The sequence below is a fragment of the Callithrix jacchus genome, chromosome 6 (genome assembly GCF_049354715.1).
Source record: "Callithrix jacchus isolate 240 chromosome 6, calJac240_pri, whole genome shotgun sequence".
Classification (NCBI taxonomy): Eukaryota; Metazoa; Chordata; class Mammalia; order Primates; family Cebidae; genus Callithrix; species Callithrix jacchus.
Genome location: NC_133507.1, coordinates 95,677,794 through 95,693,466, shown reverse-complemented (window position 1 = coordinate 95,693,466; position 15,673 = coordinate 95,677,794). Strand labels below are relative to the sequence as shown.

The window sequence follows — 15,673 nt, the reverse complement described above, 5'->3', positions numbered from 1 at the left end:
TGCTGTTTCTAGGTTTATTCTCTGTTGATGCTTAATAGCATGATGAAAAACTGAGCCATTTGTGCTCTGTGTTTTGTGGGGTGGGGGTTTGTTTTATTTTGTTTTGATGGAAGTATTTAAGCCAATTTAAATATGAGGATTAAGTCTGGCAGGCAAACTCTTTGTATTTTGTATTAGACTTCAAAATCTTTTCTTCTTCTTCTTCTTTTTTTTTAAATCCAGGAGAATGCTTTATTGCAACTTTTAGCTGACTAGATGCTTAACTTAGTAACAAGTTTAGCCCTTGTAACTGGCTAGCTAAAAGCAAATCGGCTTGTTTCTCAGATCTTTGGGGGATAGCAAGAAACATTTGAGTGAATGTTGTTGAAGATTTTCAGTAGTATAGAAAATGATGGCGCTCTTGTGATATTTGTAAGTAGTAAGTAAAATTTACTTTTTGTGTACAAATCTTTGAAGTTTTTGTTGTGTTGAGAACTTTTTGATGGTGGCACGTTAAAGCTGATAGTATTGTCTTCGTTTTTTTTTCTTTTCTTACAGCAAGCAAGGATTTGGCACAGACATCCTATTTCATGGCTACCAACAGGTTGTTATCCTGACCCTCTTTGTTGCACTGTTGTAGCACACTATAGCTTCCTTTAATGCAGGGCCCCCTCAATGTGTCTCTTACCCTTGTTGCAACAGGAGACTGGACCATCTACTGTGGTGGTACCTTCCTGTTTGCTTTGCGGTGTATTGTACAAGGGACTTTGGGCACAGAGGGGTTAAATGCACAATGTGAAGTGTAGTGGTGCTTTCTGATGACATATTCTCGATTTGTGAGTGCATAAGTCTAAAATTGGTAGCCTGAATAGCAGCTAAAGATTACAAAGAGCTAAACTTAACGTAGAAATTCGAGCAACTTGGTAAGTATAAAGCTATTTCTAGTTTACAATTATAGTTAAATGACAGTTTTTAAAATTTCACATTGATCCAGTCTTAACTTTAAAATACTCATTAAAGTCTTTTTAATAAATAAAACTTATGTAATTTGAAATTTTTTTCCAGATAATACCCACTAGTAGCAAATTAAAAGTAGTCAAGTCCTATCCATGCCTGGATTTGCATAAACACATTTTTTTCTTTTTTGACAAAAACAACAACAAAAAAAAAACCTTCCTTTTCAGTTTACATAGAGTAAAAAATGGTATATGTTTATGGCTGCTCAGATAACATTTCCATCATTGAAACTGAACTGGAAGAATAGTTTTAAGGAGGCTTTAACATACAGTTCTGTTCTAGATTTATTGTATTAATGATTTAAATTTGTTTTTTGTTTTTTTGTTTTGTGTGTGTGTGTGTGTGTGTGTGTGTGTGTTTTGTTTTTGGTTTTGTTTTTTTGAGTGGGTCATTGGGGAGAAGGGACCAAACCACCTTGTATGGTCCCTAATTTCTTGTGACACTAAGTTTAATTTACAATTTGAGATTGGCAAATATTGCTATATTTTCTCAAATATATGTTGTTGGGATTTAATCTCTATCCCCAGTAATTCTGAACAACAACATAAAAAGACCTAAATTTAAAACTTTGATTAGAAAAGGCTAGCTGTGACACATATTACATGCCCCATATTTGGTGTATGGTGGAAGGAGAAAGGTAGTATTTTTGCATATTTAATAACATTGGGCCTTGAAGCTGTTTGGCAAAAGGTAAGTTTTCTTTGTGGCTTTGCTAAAAAACAAGGCATAGGTTTACACAGATATATGTTTAATTCTCTCTGCTTCACTAGAGAAAGCAAATGCCTATTAAGCCACATCATATGGGATAATCCCTGATTGTTGTGATATTGAAATCACTTTGTCAATTTTAGAAACAGTCTTTTTTTTTTACATTTACATATTTACCATGACATTACAAAAGAAAAATACCACAAACAATTTATAATTTTATACTTCTGTATAGTAGTGATTATTGCAAACATACTGTCCTCCTCTCCTTTTATAAAATACTTCAATTCTAGGTGTAAAAACAAAACTGTAAATAGTAATAGGAGTATTAAAATACTCGGGAGTAAGTGAGGGGGAATGTTCGTTATATGTAGACTTTTTAGTACTAGAGTTTTATAACTTAGCTTTTAATGTAATAAAATAAGGTTTTATACTCTAGACTTAAAGAAAAATCAAATTTAAATTTGGCTCTAATCTTACTGGTAAATGTTTTTCTTTGTTTTACATACTTGAATTTGTATGGTTCTCCATTTTCAAACCTGCTCTGCAACAGTCTGCATCTTACAACCTTCTGTCTTCAGTACAAACCAACAGTGATAGCATGTGTATGCATTCATTTGGCTTGCAAATGGTCCAATTGGGAGATTCCTGTGTCAACTGATGGAAAGCATTGGTGGGAATATGTGGATCCTACAGTGACTCTGGAATTATTAGATGGTAAGTAGAGAAAATAATTTTTTTTTTTTTCTGATCAGTACACTTGATAGAAAATAAAGTCTTTATGGAAAAGTTTTGTCTACCTCTGTATAGGTTTGAAAAATTATTTTCCATACGTTCATTGCCCAACTAAATCAACAGTTATCATTTCTGGCCAATTCATCGCACACATGTACACACCATGGTTATAGTGGTGCTATGATGCTAATTCCAGATATCATGGCATCTCTTGAGATAGAGTCCGTTGTCCAGGCTGGGTTGCAGTGGTACCGTCTTGGCTCACTGCAGTTTCCGCCTCCTGGGTTCAAGCAATTCTCCTGTCCCAGCCTCCTGAATAGCTGGGATTACAGGCATGTGCCACCACACCCAGCTAATTTTGTATTTTTAGTAGAGGTGTGGTTTCACTATATTATTGATCAGGCTGGTCTCACTTCTGACCTCGAGATTGACCTGCCTCGGCATCCCAAAGTGCTGGGATTAAAGGCGTGAGCCACTGCACCCAGCCTGACATCTCTTTATATTTAGTTTGTATTTCAAAAGGTAATGTCTCTAAAAACATAAGAATAATTACATTTTTTTTTTAATTTTTAAGAATAATTACATTTTAACAATTTGGAAATCTAAGTTGGCAGTTGTCAGAATTGACAAGAGAAGGTGCGAATACACTGTCAAATGAACAGGATGAAAATAAGAATTCATCAGCCTAAAGAAAAAAAAAATTGATTTTGGAATTTGTGCTCGTACCCGTAATCCCAGCACTGTGGGAGGCTGAGGCAGGAGGATCACTTGGGCCCAGGAGTACAAGACCAGGCTGGGCAACATAGACCCAGTCTCTACCAAAAAAAAATAATAATGTTTTAAACGGACTGGGTGTGGTGGTGCTCGCCTGTAGTCTCTGCTACTCGGTAGGCTGAGACAGAATGATAGCTTGAGTCGAGGAGGTCAAGGCTGTGATAAGCCTTGAAGGCAGTGCTCCGCTATAGCCTGGATATATATTAACCACCACTGGACATCTAAAGCTTTTTCAGGACTTAAAATAAATAAGGTTTAGAATTCCATAAGCTAACAAGAATAGCAGTTTAATGTATAGTAATTCTGTTGAGTTTTAAATGTGTAGACTGAAAATTGAGTGTTAACTGTGAAGCAGTAAACTAAAGGGATTTTGGGGGGATTGTGTTTCTTTCTCTGTATTACCATTGTTGCCTACATTGTTAAACGTGAATACACAAGGAAAAATTGTACGTATGTGTTCTGTTAAATATGAACATAGAATTTTGGGGATGTTTTGATGAGAAATTCCTCTGGTTGAAAAGTAAAAGAAGCTGGCCAGAGATGGGAGATTCTTGGGATTAGGGCATTTTAACTATGTACTGTAGATTTCAGAAAGAAAACAGGTAACACTTCTTTTTTTTTTTTTTAAACTCTGGGTGGGTGGGTGGTTGTGTGTGCTTGAGACAGTCTCACTCTGTTGCCAAGGCTCAGGCTGGAGTGCAGTGGTGCAATCTGGGCTCACTTCAACCTCTTCCTCCTGGGTTCAAGCAATTCTTGTGCCTCACCCTCCCGAGGAACTGAGACCACAGGCGTGTACGACCACGCTCAGCTTATTTTTGTATTTTTAGTAAACAGAGTTTCACAGTCCACCTGCCTTAGCCTCCCAAAGTGCTGGGATTTCAGGTTTTAGCCTCCATGCCCACTTGATGTTTCTTTAACATAGGGGTCTGCAAAGAGTAACACTATTTTAGAGTTTGTAGGCTGTAAGGTCTCTGTTGCAGCTGCACAACTATACCATTGCAGCTGGAAAGCAGCCATAGGCAATTTGTAAATGAATGGGTATGGCTGTGTTACAGTAAAACTTTGTTGACAAAAATAGGTGACCAACCATATTTGGCCAGTTATTCATGGTTTGCCTATTCTTATTTGTGAAATCCTTCTTTGTTACACCCCTTTATTTTCTGTTTTGTTCTCCACCTGGAAAAAAATATCCCAGAATATACTTCTCATGCTGTATTGCCAAATGATTATAATTTTTTTTTAATCATTTGAGGCTTTTCCAGAATTTATCCAGAGAGAAGGAAATCTTCAGTGAGTTGAAATGACATCTAAAACTCAATGGTGCTTCTTTTTAATTGTTTGTATCTGTTCTGCAGCTTGAAAATCAGGTTATCTAGGTCATTGTTGTAGCTTAATAGTCACCAGACTAAGATTAGGTAGGCATAATCTTTGTTTTTTGTTTTTTGTATTTTTTTGAGACTGAGTCTTGCTCTGTTGCCCAGGCTGGAGTGCAATAATGCAATCTCAGCTCACTGCAACCTCTGTCTCCCGAGTTCAAGCAATTCTCTGTCTTGGCCTCCTGAATAGCTGGCAGTGCAGGTGCCTGCCACCATGCCTAGCTAATTTTTGTATTTTTAGTAGAGGCGGGGTTTCACCATCTTGGTCAGACTAGTTTTGAACTCCTGACCTTGTGATCCACCTGATTCGGCCTCCCAAAGTGCTGGGATTATAGGAATGAGTTATTGCGCCCGGCCGGTAGGCATAATCTTAATAAAAATAGTTTTTATTAAAAAAATAAAAACTTTTTTTGTTATTATTTCTAATTAAAAATTTCGTTAAAAATAGCTTAGTATTATACTTTAGCACCTAGTGCTAAAGTAAAAAGATTACAAAAAAGTAATCTGCCTTTTATCCTGTCTTTAGGTCAGAGGTTAGGTTGTGGTTTATATAGGGTTTTTTGACACAGCAGGATCTACCTCACTTCCATTCTAAAAAACCTAAAGTTTATTATTAATTTAGAGAGCAGTTGAATAGGAATCTTGGAGACCTGATATATTAAAACTTTCAGCATGTTTTGCAGCAGCTTTTTATTTTTTTAAAGAGACAGAGTCTTGCTCTGTTGCCCAGGCTGGAGTACAGCGGTACAATCTCAGCTCATTGCAACCTCTGCCTCCTGGGTTCAAGCAGTTCTCTGCCTCAGCCTGCCAAATAGCTGGGATTACAGGTGTTTGCCACCACACCTGGATAATTTTTGTATTGACATAGGGTTTCACCATGTTAGCCAGGCTAGTCTTGAATTCCTGACCTTGTGATCCACCTCGGCCTCCCAAAGTGCTTGGGATTGTAGGCGTAAGCCACCGCGTCTTTTTTTCTGTGTAGATCACAAAAAGGTAGCTCGAAATTTAAGACATGAAGATGTGGCCGGGTGTAGTCACGCCTCTTGAACACAGGAGTTTGAGCCCAGCCTGAGCAACATGGCAAAACCTTGTTTTTACTAAATATACAAACACACACACACACATACACACACCGGGTGTGGTGGCACACTCGTATAGACCCAGCTACTGTGGAGGCTGAGGTGGGAGGATCACCTGAGACTGTGATAATGCCACTGCACTGTAGCCTGGGCAACAGAGGAAACCCTGTCTTAAAAAAAAAGACATGAAGATTTATCTGAATTGTAGAGTGATGTCTAAAGTGATATTAGTATTCTTATTTACTAAAATAATTCACTTAATAACTATGTTCCACAAAAGAAGAACATTGGCTTAGACAGTAGCTCTGAGAAAGAAGGGCCTCTATTTTAGGCACATACCATGATATTTGTGCATATAGCTAATTAATTATGTTAATGGATTATTGAACAGATTATTTTGTTCTGCTATAAAATTTAATACATAGGATACTTAAGAAAAACAAAACTTTCATTTTGTGTACCGGATTTTGGACCAGGAACTTTTAAGTGCATTTAATGTTTTACAACCAAGCTGTTACAGAAATTGAGTCAGAACAGTTTTGTTACTGTTTGACCCAAAAGTAGAAAAGTAGTCTTTTTTTTTTTTTTCAAATGAGGAAGTAGGGGTCTGGGCAAATTGGATGAAAAAGCTCATGAGACTTTAGCAGGGAATAGTCATGACATTGTCAAGGAAATTACATCTTGAAAGATTAATTATAGTTTGTCTGATCTTGGCATTGGCTTTGAATAGTGTACAAAGAAACTTGCTATTAAAAAATGAATCTGCTGAGTGCAGTGGCTCACGCCTTTAATCCCAGGACTTTGGGAGGCTGAGGCGGGTAGATCACAAGGTCAGGAGTTCAAGACCAGCCTGGCCAACATGGTGAAACCCCGTTTCTACTAAAAATATGAAAAATTAGCTGGGCATGGTGGCAGGCACCTGTAATCCCAGCTACTCCGGATGCTGAGGCAGAAGAATTGCTTGAGCTCAGGAGGCAGAGGTTGCAATGAGCCGAAATCGTGCCATTGCACTATCAATACCAGAACAAACATAAATGATAAAAAGTGAATCTGTAGTCTTTACTGATAGATATTCCCCCAGTATTGAGATTGAATTGGCATTATATAGTATTCTAATTTATTTGACTGATGAATATTTGAGTGGCCAGTAACAATGACAGTATTTTGGGGGATAAAACTATAATTCATCAAAACCACACTACTTTGGAAAGGTAGGTTATTTCATTGTGATCAAAATTTTAAGAAAATTGATAGAAAATTACAATCAAGATAGTTTGCTAATGTATTAGTAGTGTTATTGCTAGGAAGTATAAGTATAGTTGAAGAAATTTTCCTTTTTTTATTAAAAAGAAAAAAAAGCCTAGGCAAGAAAAAAATCTCACCTGTAATTCCAGCACTTTGGGAGGCCGAGATAGGAGGATCACTTGAGGCCAGGAGTTTGAGACCAGCCTGGTCAACATAGTGAGACCCCATCTATATTATTTAACAAAAAAAAATAGAATATAGTACAGAGTTGCCTATATACCCTTTAGCTTCGCCTTGTACTAACATCTTACATAACAATATATGATTATCAAAACTAGGAAATTAGCATTGGTACAATACTATAAGCTAAACCACAGATTTTATTTGGTATTCTGTATTTGTCCCTGTTCTAGGATTCCATGTTCCATTTAGTTGACATGTCTCTTTAAGTCTCCTCCAGTCTGTGACAGTTCTTGATCTTGAACTCCTGACCTCAGGTGATCCACCCACCTCAGCCTCCCAAAGTGCTAGGATTACAGGCATGAGCCACCACGCCCAGCTCAGTCTGTGACAGTTCTTCATTATTTCCTTGTCTTTTATAACATTGACACTTAGAAAAATAGTGGTTATTTTAATACAGTGTTCCTTAGTTGGGGTCCAATGATTTCTTATTATTAGATTGAAGTTACACATTTTGAGCAAGAATACCATAGAACTAGGTTGGGTCTTGCTTGGTGCATCATATCAAGGGGCACAATATGTTGATAGGTCTTGTAACTGGTAATGACAACCATGATCACTTGGTTACAATGGTATCCTTAAGGTGGTTTCTGTACTTTAAAGTTAACTATTTTTTTTCTTTATGTAATTAATACATTTCTTGGGGAAGATATGTTGGGATTATACAAATAACTTTTTCCTCAAACTTTTGTTCACTAATTTTAAAGAATCCATTGATCTTGCCTGCAACAAAAATTACTATGTTGTTTGCTTAATAAAGATTTTTTTATTGGAGGGAGAAATTATTTTTAATGCTATTAGATTTTCTAGAAATTCTAATTAAGCAAGTAAAATCATGGGGGAAGGTAATTGTTACAACGGATTCAGCTTTGAAAACGCTGGTTGAGGGTTGTATGTACTTCTGTATATGCTGAGGGTTGAATAGGAGGGTAAAAGTGAAATAGATGAACTCCTAGCATTCCTTTTTAATACTGCCCACTTAAAGAGAAATTTATATCCTAAAGACATCTTCTAAGTTTTAAATTTAAATTTTCTTTTTAGAGCTAACACATGAGTTTCTACAAATATTGGAGAAAACGCCTAGTAGGTTGAAGAAGATTCGAAACTGGAGGGTAAGAGGATTGACAGGCAGAATGTCAGTCTGTCATTTATACAACATGTACATAGCTAAACATTTTGAATTGTTGTGATTAATCTTTACAGTATTGCTGAATAATTCAACGTATCTCAAGTTACATATATTCACATATTCAACTACAGAGTCCAGTGGACTTTGCTAAAAATATGTTATATTTTTAAAAACCTTTTTGCAGTGATTATGACGGAAATATCCTCTTAATTTTACAAATGGGTTAGCTGAAGCCTAGACAAGTTAAATTACTTTCTCAAGTGCTAGGCTAGGATTTGACTTGAATCTAATTCTAAAGGTGGTGTTTTCAATTTTTTATAGTCTCCTTCTCTATCTCTAAATAAGGCATTTATTTACTGGTAACATAAAACCGGCCGGGCACGGTGGCTCAAGCCAGTAATCCCAGCACTTTGGGAGGCCAAGGTGGGTGGATCATGAGGTCAAGAGATCAAGACCATTCTGGTCAACATGGTGAAACCCCATCTCTACTAAAAATACAAAAAATTAGCTGGGCATGGTGGCGCGTGCCTGTAATCCCAGCTACTCAGGAGGGGGAGGCAGGAGAATTGCTTGAACCCAGGAGGCAGAGGTTGCGGTGAGCCGAGATTGCACCATTGCACTTTAGCCTGGGTAACAAGAGCGAAACTCCGTCTCAAAAAAAAAAAAAAAAACCATGAACCCCAGGTCATTTTATTTCCATATGTTAAATATATAATGTTTTTAGTATATAACTTTTATAAGACAAGCAATTTGCATTGTTATTTTGCTATTAACCCTGCTTCTTCTATGTTTTATTTTAATAGGCTTGTCAGGCAGCGGCTAAGAAACCAAAAGTAGATGGACAGGTATCAGAGACACCACTTCTTGGTTCATCTTTGGTCCAGAATTCCATTTTAGTAGATAGTGTCACTGGTGTGCCTACAAACCCAAGTTTTCAGAAACCATCTACATCAGCATTCCCTGCTCCAGTACCTCTAAATTCAGGAAATATTTCTGTTCAAGACAGCCATACATCTGATAATTTGTCATTGCTAGCAACAGGAATGCCAAGTACTTCATACAGTTTGTCATCACACCAGGAATGGCCTCAACATCAAGACTCAGCAAGGACAGAACAGATGTATTCACAGAAACAGGAGACATCTTTGTCTGGCAGCCAGTACATCAACTTCCAGCAGGGACCTTCTGTATCACTGCATTCAGGATTACATCACAGACCTGACAAAATTTCAGATCATTCTTCTAAGCAAGAATATACTCATAAAGCAGGGAGTAGTAAACACCATGGGCCAATTTCTGCTACTCCAGGAATAATTCCTCAGAAAATGTCTTTAGATAAATATAGAGAAAAGCGTAAACTAGAAACTCTTGATCTTGATGTAAGGGATCATTATATAGCTGCCCAGGTAGAACAGCAGCACAAACAAGGGCAGTCACAGGCAGCCAGCAGCAGTTCTGTAACTTCTCCCATTAAAATGAAAATACCCATCGCAAATACTGAAAAATACATGGCAGATAAAAAGGAAAAGAGTGGATCACTGAAATTACGGATTCCAATACCACCCACTGATAAAAGCACCAGTAAAGAAGAACTAAAAATGAAAATAAAAGTTTCCTCTTCAGAAAGACACAGCTCTTCCGATGAAGGCAGTGGGAAGAGCAAGCATTCAAGCCCACATATTAGCAGAGACTATAAGGAGAAGCACAAGGAGCATCCGTCAAACCGCCACCATACCGGCAGTCACAAGCATTCCCACTCACATAGTGGCAGCAGCAGCGGTGGCAGTAAACACAGTGCCGATGGAATACCACCCACTGTTCTGAGGAGTCCTGTTGGCCTGAGCAGTGATGGCATTTCCTCTAGCTCCAGCTCTTCCAGGAAGAGGCTGCATGTCAATGATGCATCTCACAACCACCACTCCAAAATGAGCAAAAGTTCCAAAAGTTCAGGTAGTTCATCTAGTTCTTCCTCCTCTGTTAAGCAGTATATATCCTCTCACAACTCTGTTTTTAACCATCCCTTACCCCCTCCTCCCCCTGTCACATACCAGGTGGGCTACGGACATCTCAGCACCCTCGTGAAACTGGACAAGAAGCCAGTGGAGACCAACGGTCCTGATGCCAATCACGAGTACAGTACAAGCAGCCAGCATATGGACTACAAAGACACATTCGACATGCTGGACTCACTGTTAAGTGCCCAAGGAATGAACATGTAATAATTTGTTTAGGTCAATTTTTCCTTTACTTTTTTAGTTTAAAAATTGTTAGAATGGAAAAATTCCTCCTGATCTAGCAGTGGCAACACCTGTCGTTGCTGCCACTGCTTCAATATTTGTAAGTGCTGCTTTATTCTTCATTCTGAAAAGAAGAGATTATAGTAAACAAGTCTTTATCTCCACATATGATAGTGTTATAAATACTGTAAAAGCATGGAAGGTGCAAAACTCAGTATTTCTACAATTGCAGCTAAGAACATTAGGATGAATGGCTGGCTGCTTCTAGGAATATAAGATGCCTCAAGCATTCGTTATTTATAATTTGAATATTGTAGCTATTTTTGTTGCTTGGCTTTTGAATGAGTGTAAATTGTTTTTTGTGTATTTATACTTGTATGTATGATTTGCATGTTTCAATGATAAAGGGATAAAACAGTATACTGACAACTGTTTACAAGAAAGTGGAGAAAAATGTACATACATTTTTGTATGTTTAGATATTACCATAAATACTCAGGATTGGAGCTGCTTGTAAGTATAACAATATACAGAATAACTTTATTTTATCTTGTCAGAGTCCATCACTAATCAAAAACAAAGGTGGCACTTTTTTATGTTAACCTTAAACTCTAGGCCTTACTGGAAGCCACTGATAGGGGACACTTCACTACCAGATGTGTATGCAGTGCCACAGATGGTCATTTATACTGTGAGGCACTGAAATTTTGCCTTCAGAGGTTCTGACCAGATTGGCTGCTAAAATAGCCCCTAACTTTCTGAAGGCTTGAAGAGGAAAAAATAAAGTTTACATACTCTTGATGTGAAGTGCATTTAAATGTTTGTTGGCTTGTTGCAGTTCTATGAAACAGAGCTGTTAATAATGGTTATGTGGATTACTGTGATTTGAAAACTAAATTCACAATAACTTAACCTAGTAGAGATACAGTGAGTTGTTTCCTTTAAAGAATTTTACACTACATATTTTAACACTAAACAGGGATCACTTTTCCTTTAGCATTCAGAATGACACTATATTCTTAAATATACCCCTTCCCTGAAGTGTGTTTGTGTGTGATGCCATATTTCTTTTTCAGGTAAATGTAGTCTTCCTTATAAAAACAAATTAAACCTATTCTCTCTCAATTCTTTTATATTCTAACAATAAATAAAAAAGAAAAGATCACTGACTGTGCATTATACCTGTATTTATATTTTATGGTTATCAGGAAGCTCTGTAAGAAAGAAAAGGTCAGCCTCCCAGGCAAACCACTAGTGGAGGTTTTACATTTGTTTGCACATCTCGGTATATTTCTGTTGAGGTAAAGTTTGCACAGTCATCTGACTTCTGATCAAACGTTAGATTTTAAAACTTGTTTAGATTTTGTCTTAAACACCAGTAATATGGCTCTTGTTTGTCAGCTAATCTTGAATTTATTCTGTGGTAAATCTTTGAGTTGTTGAGTACATTTGAGATGGGTTGGATTCAACCTCTGTTGAACTGAAAACTTAATTTCTTCTCTGTATGAATTATTTTTGTTACAAAGCCACTAATATGTGCACAATTGTAATTTTACTCAAGTGTGTTGTAGTTGTAAATATTAGAGTTTAATCTTGTGCTCTACCTTTATTTAGCAGTTACCTAATTTGCCAGTAGCTTTATAATTTTTAAAGATAATTGTCCATTATTTTGTCAATGTTATTTGAACTTGAGGTACTTAGGAGCCTCTTTGTGTAGGGACTGTGCCTAGGTAGCATGTCCTAACATTTGTTTTTGTCTTGCATAACTTTGGTAATCTTTGTCATTATATGTAACTTTGTTGCTCTGTATGGCAAAATATTGTATCCATAAACATGGTAATTTTGATACAGTTATACTTTTACAGTGGTACATAATCCAAGGACTAGTATAGAATTAAGCCGAGTGCAAGATGAGGGAGGGAAGGGTTTTCTTGGTAATTTAGACGTGAAACCTCTACAGAGCTATCATGTAAAAACTACATAAGGTGGTTGTGCTACTGTATAATTGGGGGTGATACTACCAGGAATTTTAATAAGATTTTGTAAAGACTATCCAGAAAAGTAGTGAACTTATTTTCAGTAGACATAGAAAACAATGTGAATATTTAAGGTCTGTGACTATAGTTAAACACTAAGAATTTGCAGAATTGTTTTGAGATGTGGGAATAAAGGTAATTTTGTTTGAATCTTCATTGGTGCTAATGATGGACAGTTAAACAGATAGCTAGTGTATATTGTTATGGGTCAGTACTTATTAGTACTTCCAAAATTGAATATGAAATGCTATGTATTCACTTTTCACTCTGTAAATGTAATAATTCTTTACAATGACTTTATTTATTAAAGGGCAGCCAATTGTCATTTTTACAGGATTGTGTGAGCTATTCAAACTCTTTAACCCCTGAACAGGATATTAAGCTTCCAAAATAATGATGGAGATAAATATGGAAATCCGTTTTAAGTTTCATTTCCATTAAACAAAAACTTATAATTCATACTATCATGGATTTGCTTTATCCATCTTATTTGCATAACAGTTCATCTGCCTGGTCCCATTAGGCTCTACCAAAGAAAAAGACTCTGATGAATGGACATTATTACTGTGAGTCTTCTTATAAGTGGCCATAAATAAACCAAAATAGTATCATCAAATTTAGGTATGAAATTCCACATGTGCAAAGTACTGTTAAGGTGATAACATTTTTGATGAGATTTTAAAAAAAAATATTTGAAATATTAAAAAGCATTATCTTTAAACATCCTATAAAAGAGTGAGTCATTTTTAAGTTGTGTTTTCCCTAGAACACAGATTTGTTACTTTTACACAAAAGCACATTGCAAAGGCTTTACTTCTACCTCTTCCAGCTAGTTTTCCAGTATTGAGCTGTGCCCCCCTAAATATTTGCCTTAGCTATTTTAAAATATGGTATTTTCAGACCAAAGCAAAGGGGTGTTTGTTCACTGAAACATTCTTAGAGGCCTACTTAACGAAACGGGCAGTAGCATCCTTTAGTGGTGAAACCTCAGTTTCTTAGTTGCAGGTATGTAAATACCAAAAAAAGTCCTGTTGTCAACCCTGGGGTTCTCTTTGAACACAGTTCAATGTGCACCTTGGTCTTCCTCTATGTGTGCTGATTCGTCCTGGTTGAAGTTCTTATTCAGAGTCACCTAAAGGAAATTTCTAACATAATGTATGGTTTCTTGAATGAGTGGCTGCTTATATTACTTTGTAGCAACAGATTGTATTACGTAGAATACCTAACTTTTTTGGCCTATCCTCTGAACTAGAAAAGACTAATTGAGGTCTGTTTCTAAGAACCAATATGAAATGTTTTCGGTAGCATCAGATACCCTTGCCTTAAAAGATTTCAAGCACATTTTCTTTTATATTTGAGAATTTAAATTGCTGGCCTGGATTACTTAAGCAACCTTAGAAATAAACCACTGCTTATATCTGCATGAATATTATGCACTTCATGAGTACACTTAGTTGATTAGATATTTCAGATTTTGCATCTACTATAGACATGGGGACTTTTTTAACGTAACATCTTAGGAAGAGAATTCTCTCAAGATACTACACCATTTCCAGTTTTTATCCAAATGAAAAGCATACTTGCTTAAATTGCTAAGTGATTTTTAGGATGTCTTTGCTGAGAATATTTGGAGGCTCTTGTTAGGAAGAATCATTGATTACTTCTGATTTCTGCCTCAGAGAGTTTCTTGGGAGGCAGTAGGATTCAGTGACTACCCAAATGAGGGATCAACAAATCTCACACTTAGTTCACAGGATAATAGGTGCTAGTCTCATGTGCCCCAAGATGGGCTTATTTAGACAGGGATTTCTGCATTGGAAAAGCAGCACATTCTCTGGCTTTGGATACCAAGCTATGATACTAATGTGTTAATTTGAGGATCACATTCTGATAAATAAGTGAGCCATCTAATTGCTGTAAGCTGACATATATGGAAGCCAAAATCATTAAGTTTCCCTGGAACATCTCTTTAATAAATCCTGCCAGTGGGACTGAAAAGCTCAAACTGTTTTCGGCCTAATATTACACATTCGTTTTCAACTCTGCAGTGTCAATTTGGAAACAGCCAGTTTTTGCCTCTGCCCCACCTTCTTTCTGTAATTTACTGTTTAACTATTCTGCCTGACAGATTCCTTAAGTAGGTTGATTAAGCAAGATATCTCGAAGATTGAATGGCTAGGAGTAATTCTGTTCTCATATAGGCAACTTAACATTCACTGTGGAATCTATTAATTTCAAAATATTGAGGGCCATCTGATTTCCTTTATTTTCAAGTTTGGGGTGGAAACTCAAAACTCCCAAGCATTGCCACTTGAGGAGTTTGTTTAATTTGATTTGCCTATTGCTTAAAAGGAGTACATTCTTATTTTTAATGCATGTTTTTTTCAAGCAGCTTCATTTTATTAGAAAACTTCCTATGTATTCATTTGTTGTAAACAGTGATTGTGGGGTTTCATTTTCTGAATGTACTCAAAACTCCCAACAATTGAATAGGATGTTTGCCAATAGAAAATCTGAAACAGGAATATGTGTATATGGCATGAATTAGTCATTGACTTTTATCTATACAAGGAACTAATAAAATTTGTTTATTCTCAACATAAATCCAAGACTCTAACATGTCTTAAGTTAATGTGAATCAGAAGTAAATTTCAGGCGGCGTGTAGGGGCTCATGCCTGTAATCCCAGCACTTTGGGAGGCCGAGGTGGGTGGAGCACTTGAGGTCAGGAGTTGGAGACTAGCCTGGCCAACATGGAGAAACCCTGTCTACTAAAAATACAAAAATCAGCTGGGTGTGGTGGTGCATTCCTGTAATCCCAGCTACTTAGGAGGCTGAGGCAGGAGAATCTCTTGAACCCAGGAGGCAGAGGTTGCAGTGAGCCTGAGATCGCTCCACTGTACTCCAGCCTGGGCGACAGAGCGAGATTTTCTCAACAACAACAAAACAGAATTAACTTTGTTTATTGCATTTTGTTTTGGAGTACATGTGAAGAACATGCAAGATTGTTGCATAGGTACACACATGGCATTGTGATTTGCTGCTTTCTTCCCCATCACCTATATCTGGCATTTCTCCCCATGCTATTTCTCCCCAACTCCCCACCCCCCACTGTCTCC

At 36.9% G+C, this 15,673-nt stretch overlaps 1 protein-coding gene across 9 annotated transcripts in view; it reads left to right on the top strand.

The window, feature by feature from the left end:
- The window catches only part of CCNT2 (cyclin T2), a 42,442-nt gene extending 27,283 nt beyond the window's left edge, over positions 1 to 15,159 (top strand). For 3 of the 9 annotated variants that reach the window (XM_008998981.4, XM_078327936.1, XM_078327937.1), the window contains 4 exons: positions 538 to 583; positions 2,258 to 2,421; positions 8,195 to 8,265; positions 9,086 to 15,159. In XM_008998981.4, the coding sequence (XP_008997229.1) occupies positions 538 to 583; positions 2,258 to 2,421; positions 8,195 to 8,265; positions 9,086 to 10,501 (1,697 nt within the window). In that variant the 3' untranslated portion in view covers positions 10,502 to 15,159. Of the gene's footprint in view, positions 1 to 228; positions 419 to 537; positions 903 to 2,257; positions 2,422 to 8,194; positions 8,266 to 9,085 lie in introns of those variants that run through there. The other 6 variants (XR_620984.4, XM_002749491.6, XM_054257688.2 and 3 more) reach the window with 6 other exon arrangements.
- Positions 15,160 to 15,673: the final 514 nt, after the last annotated feature.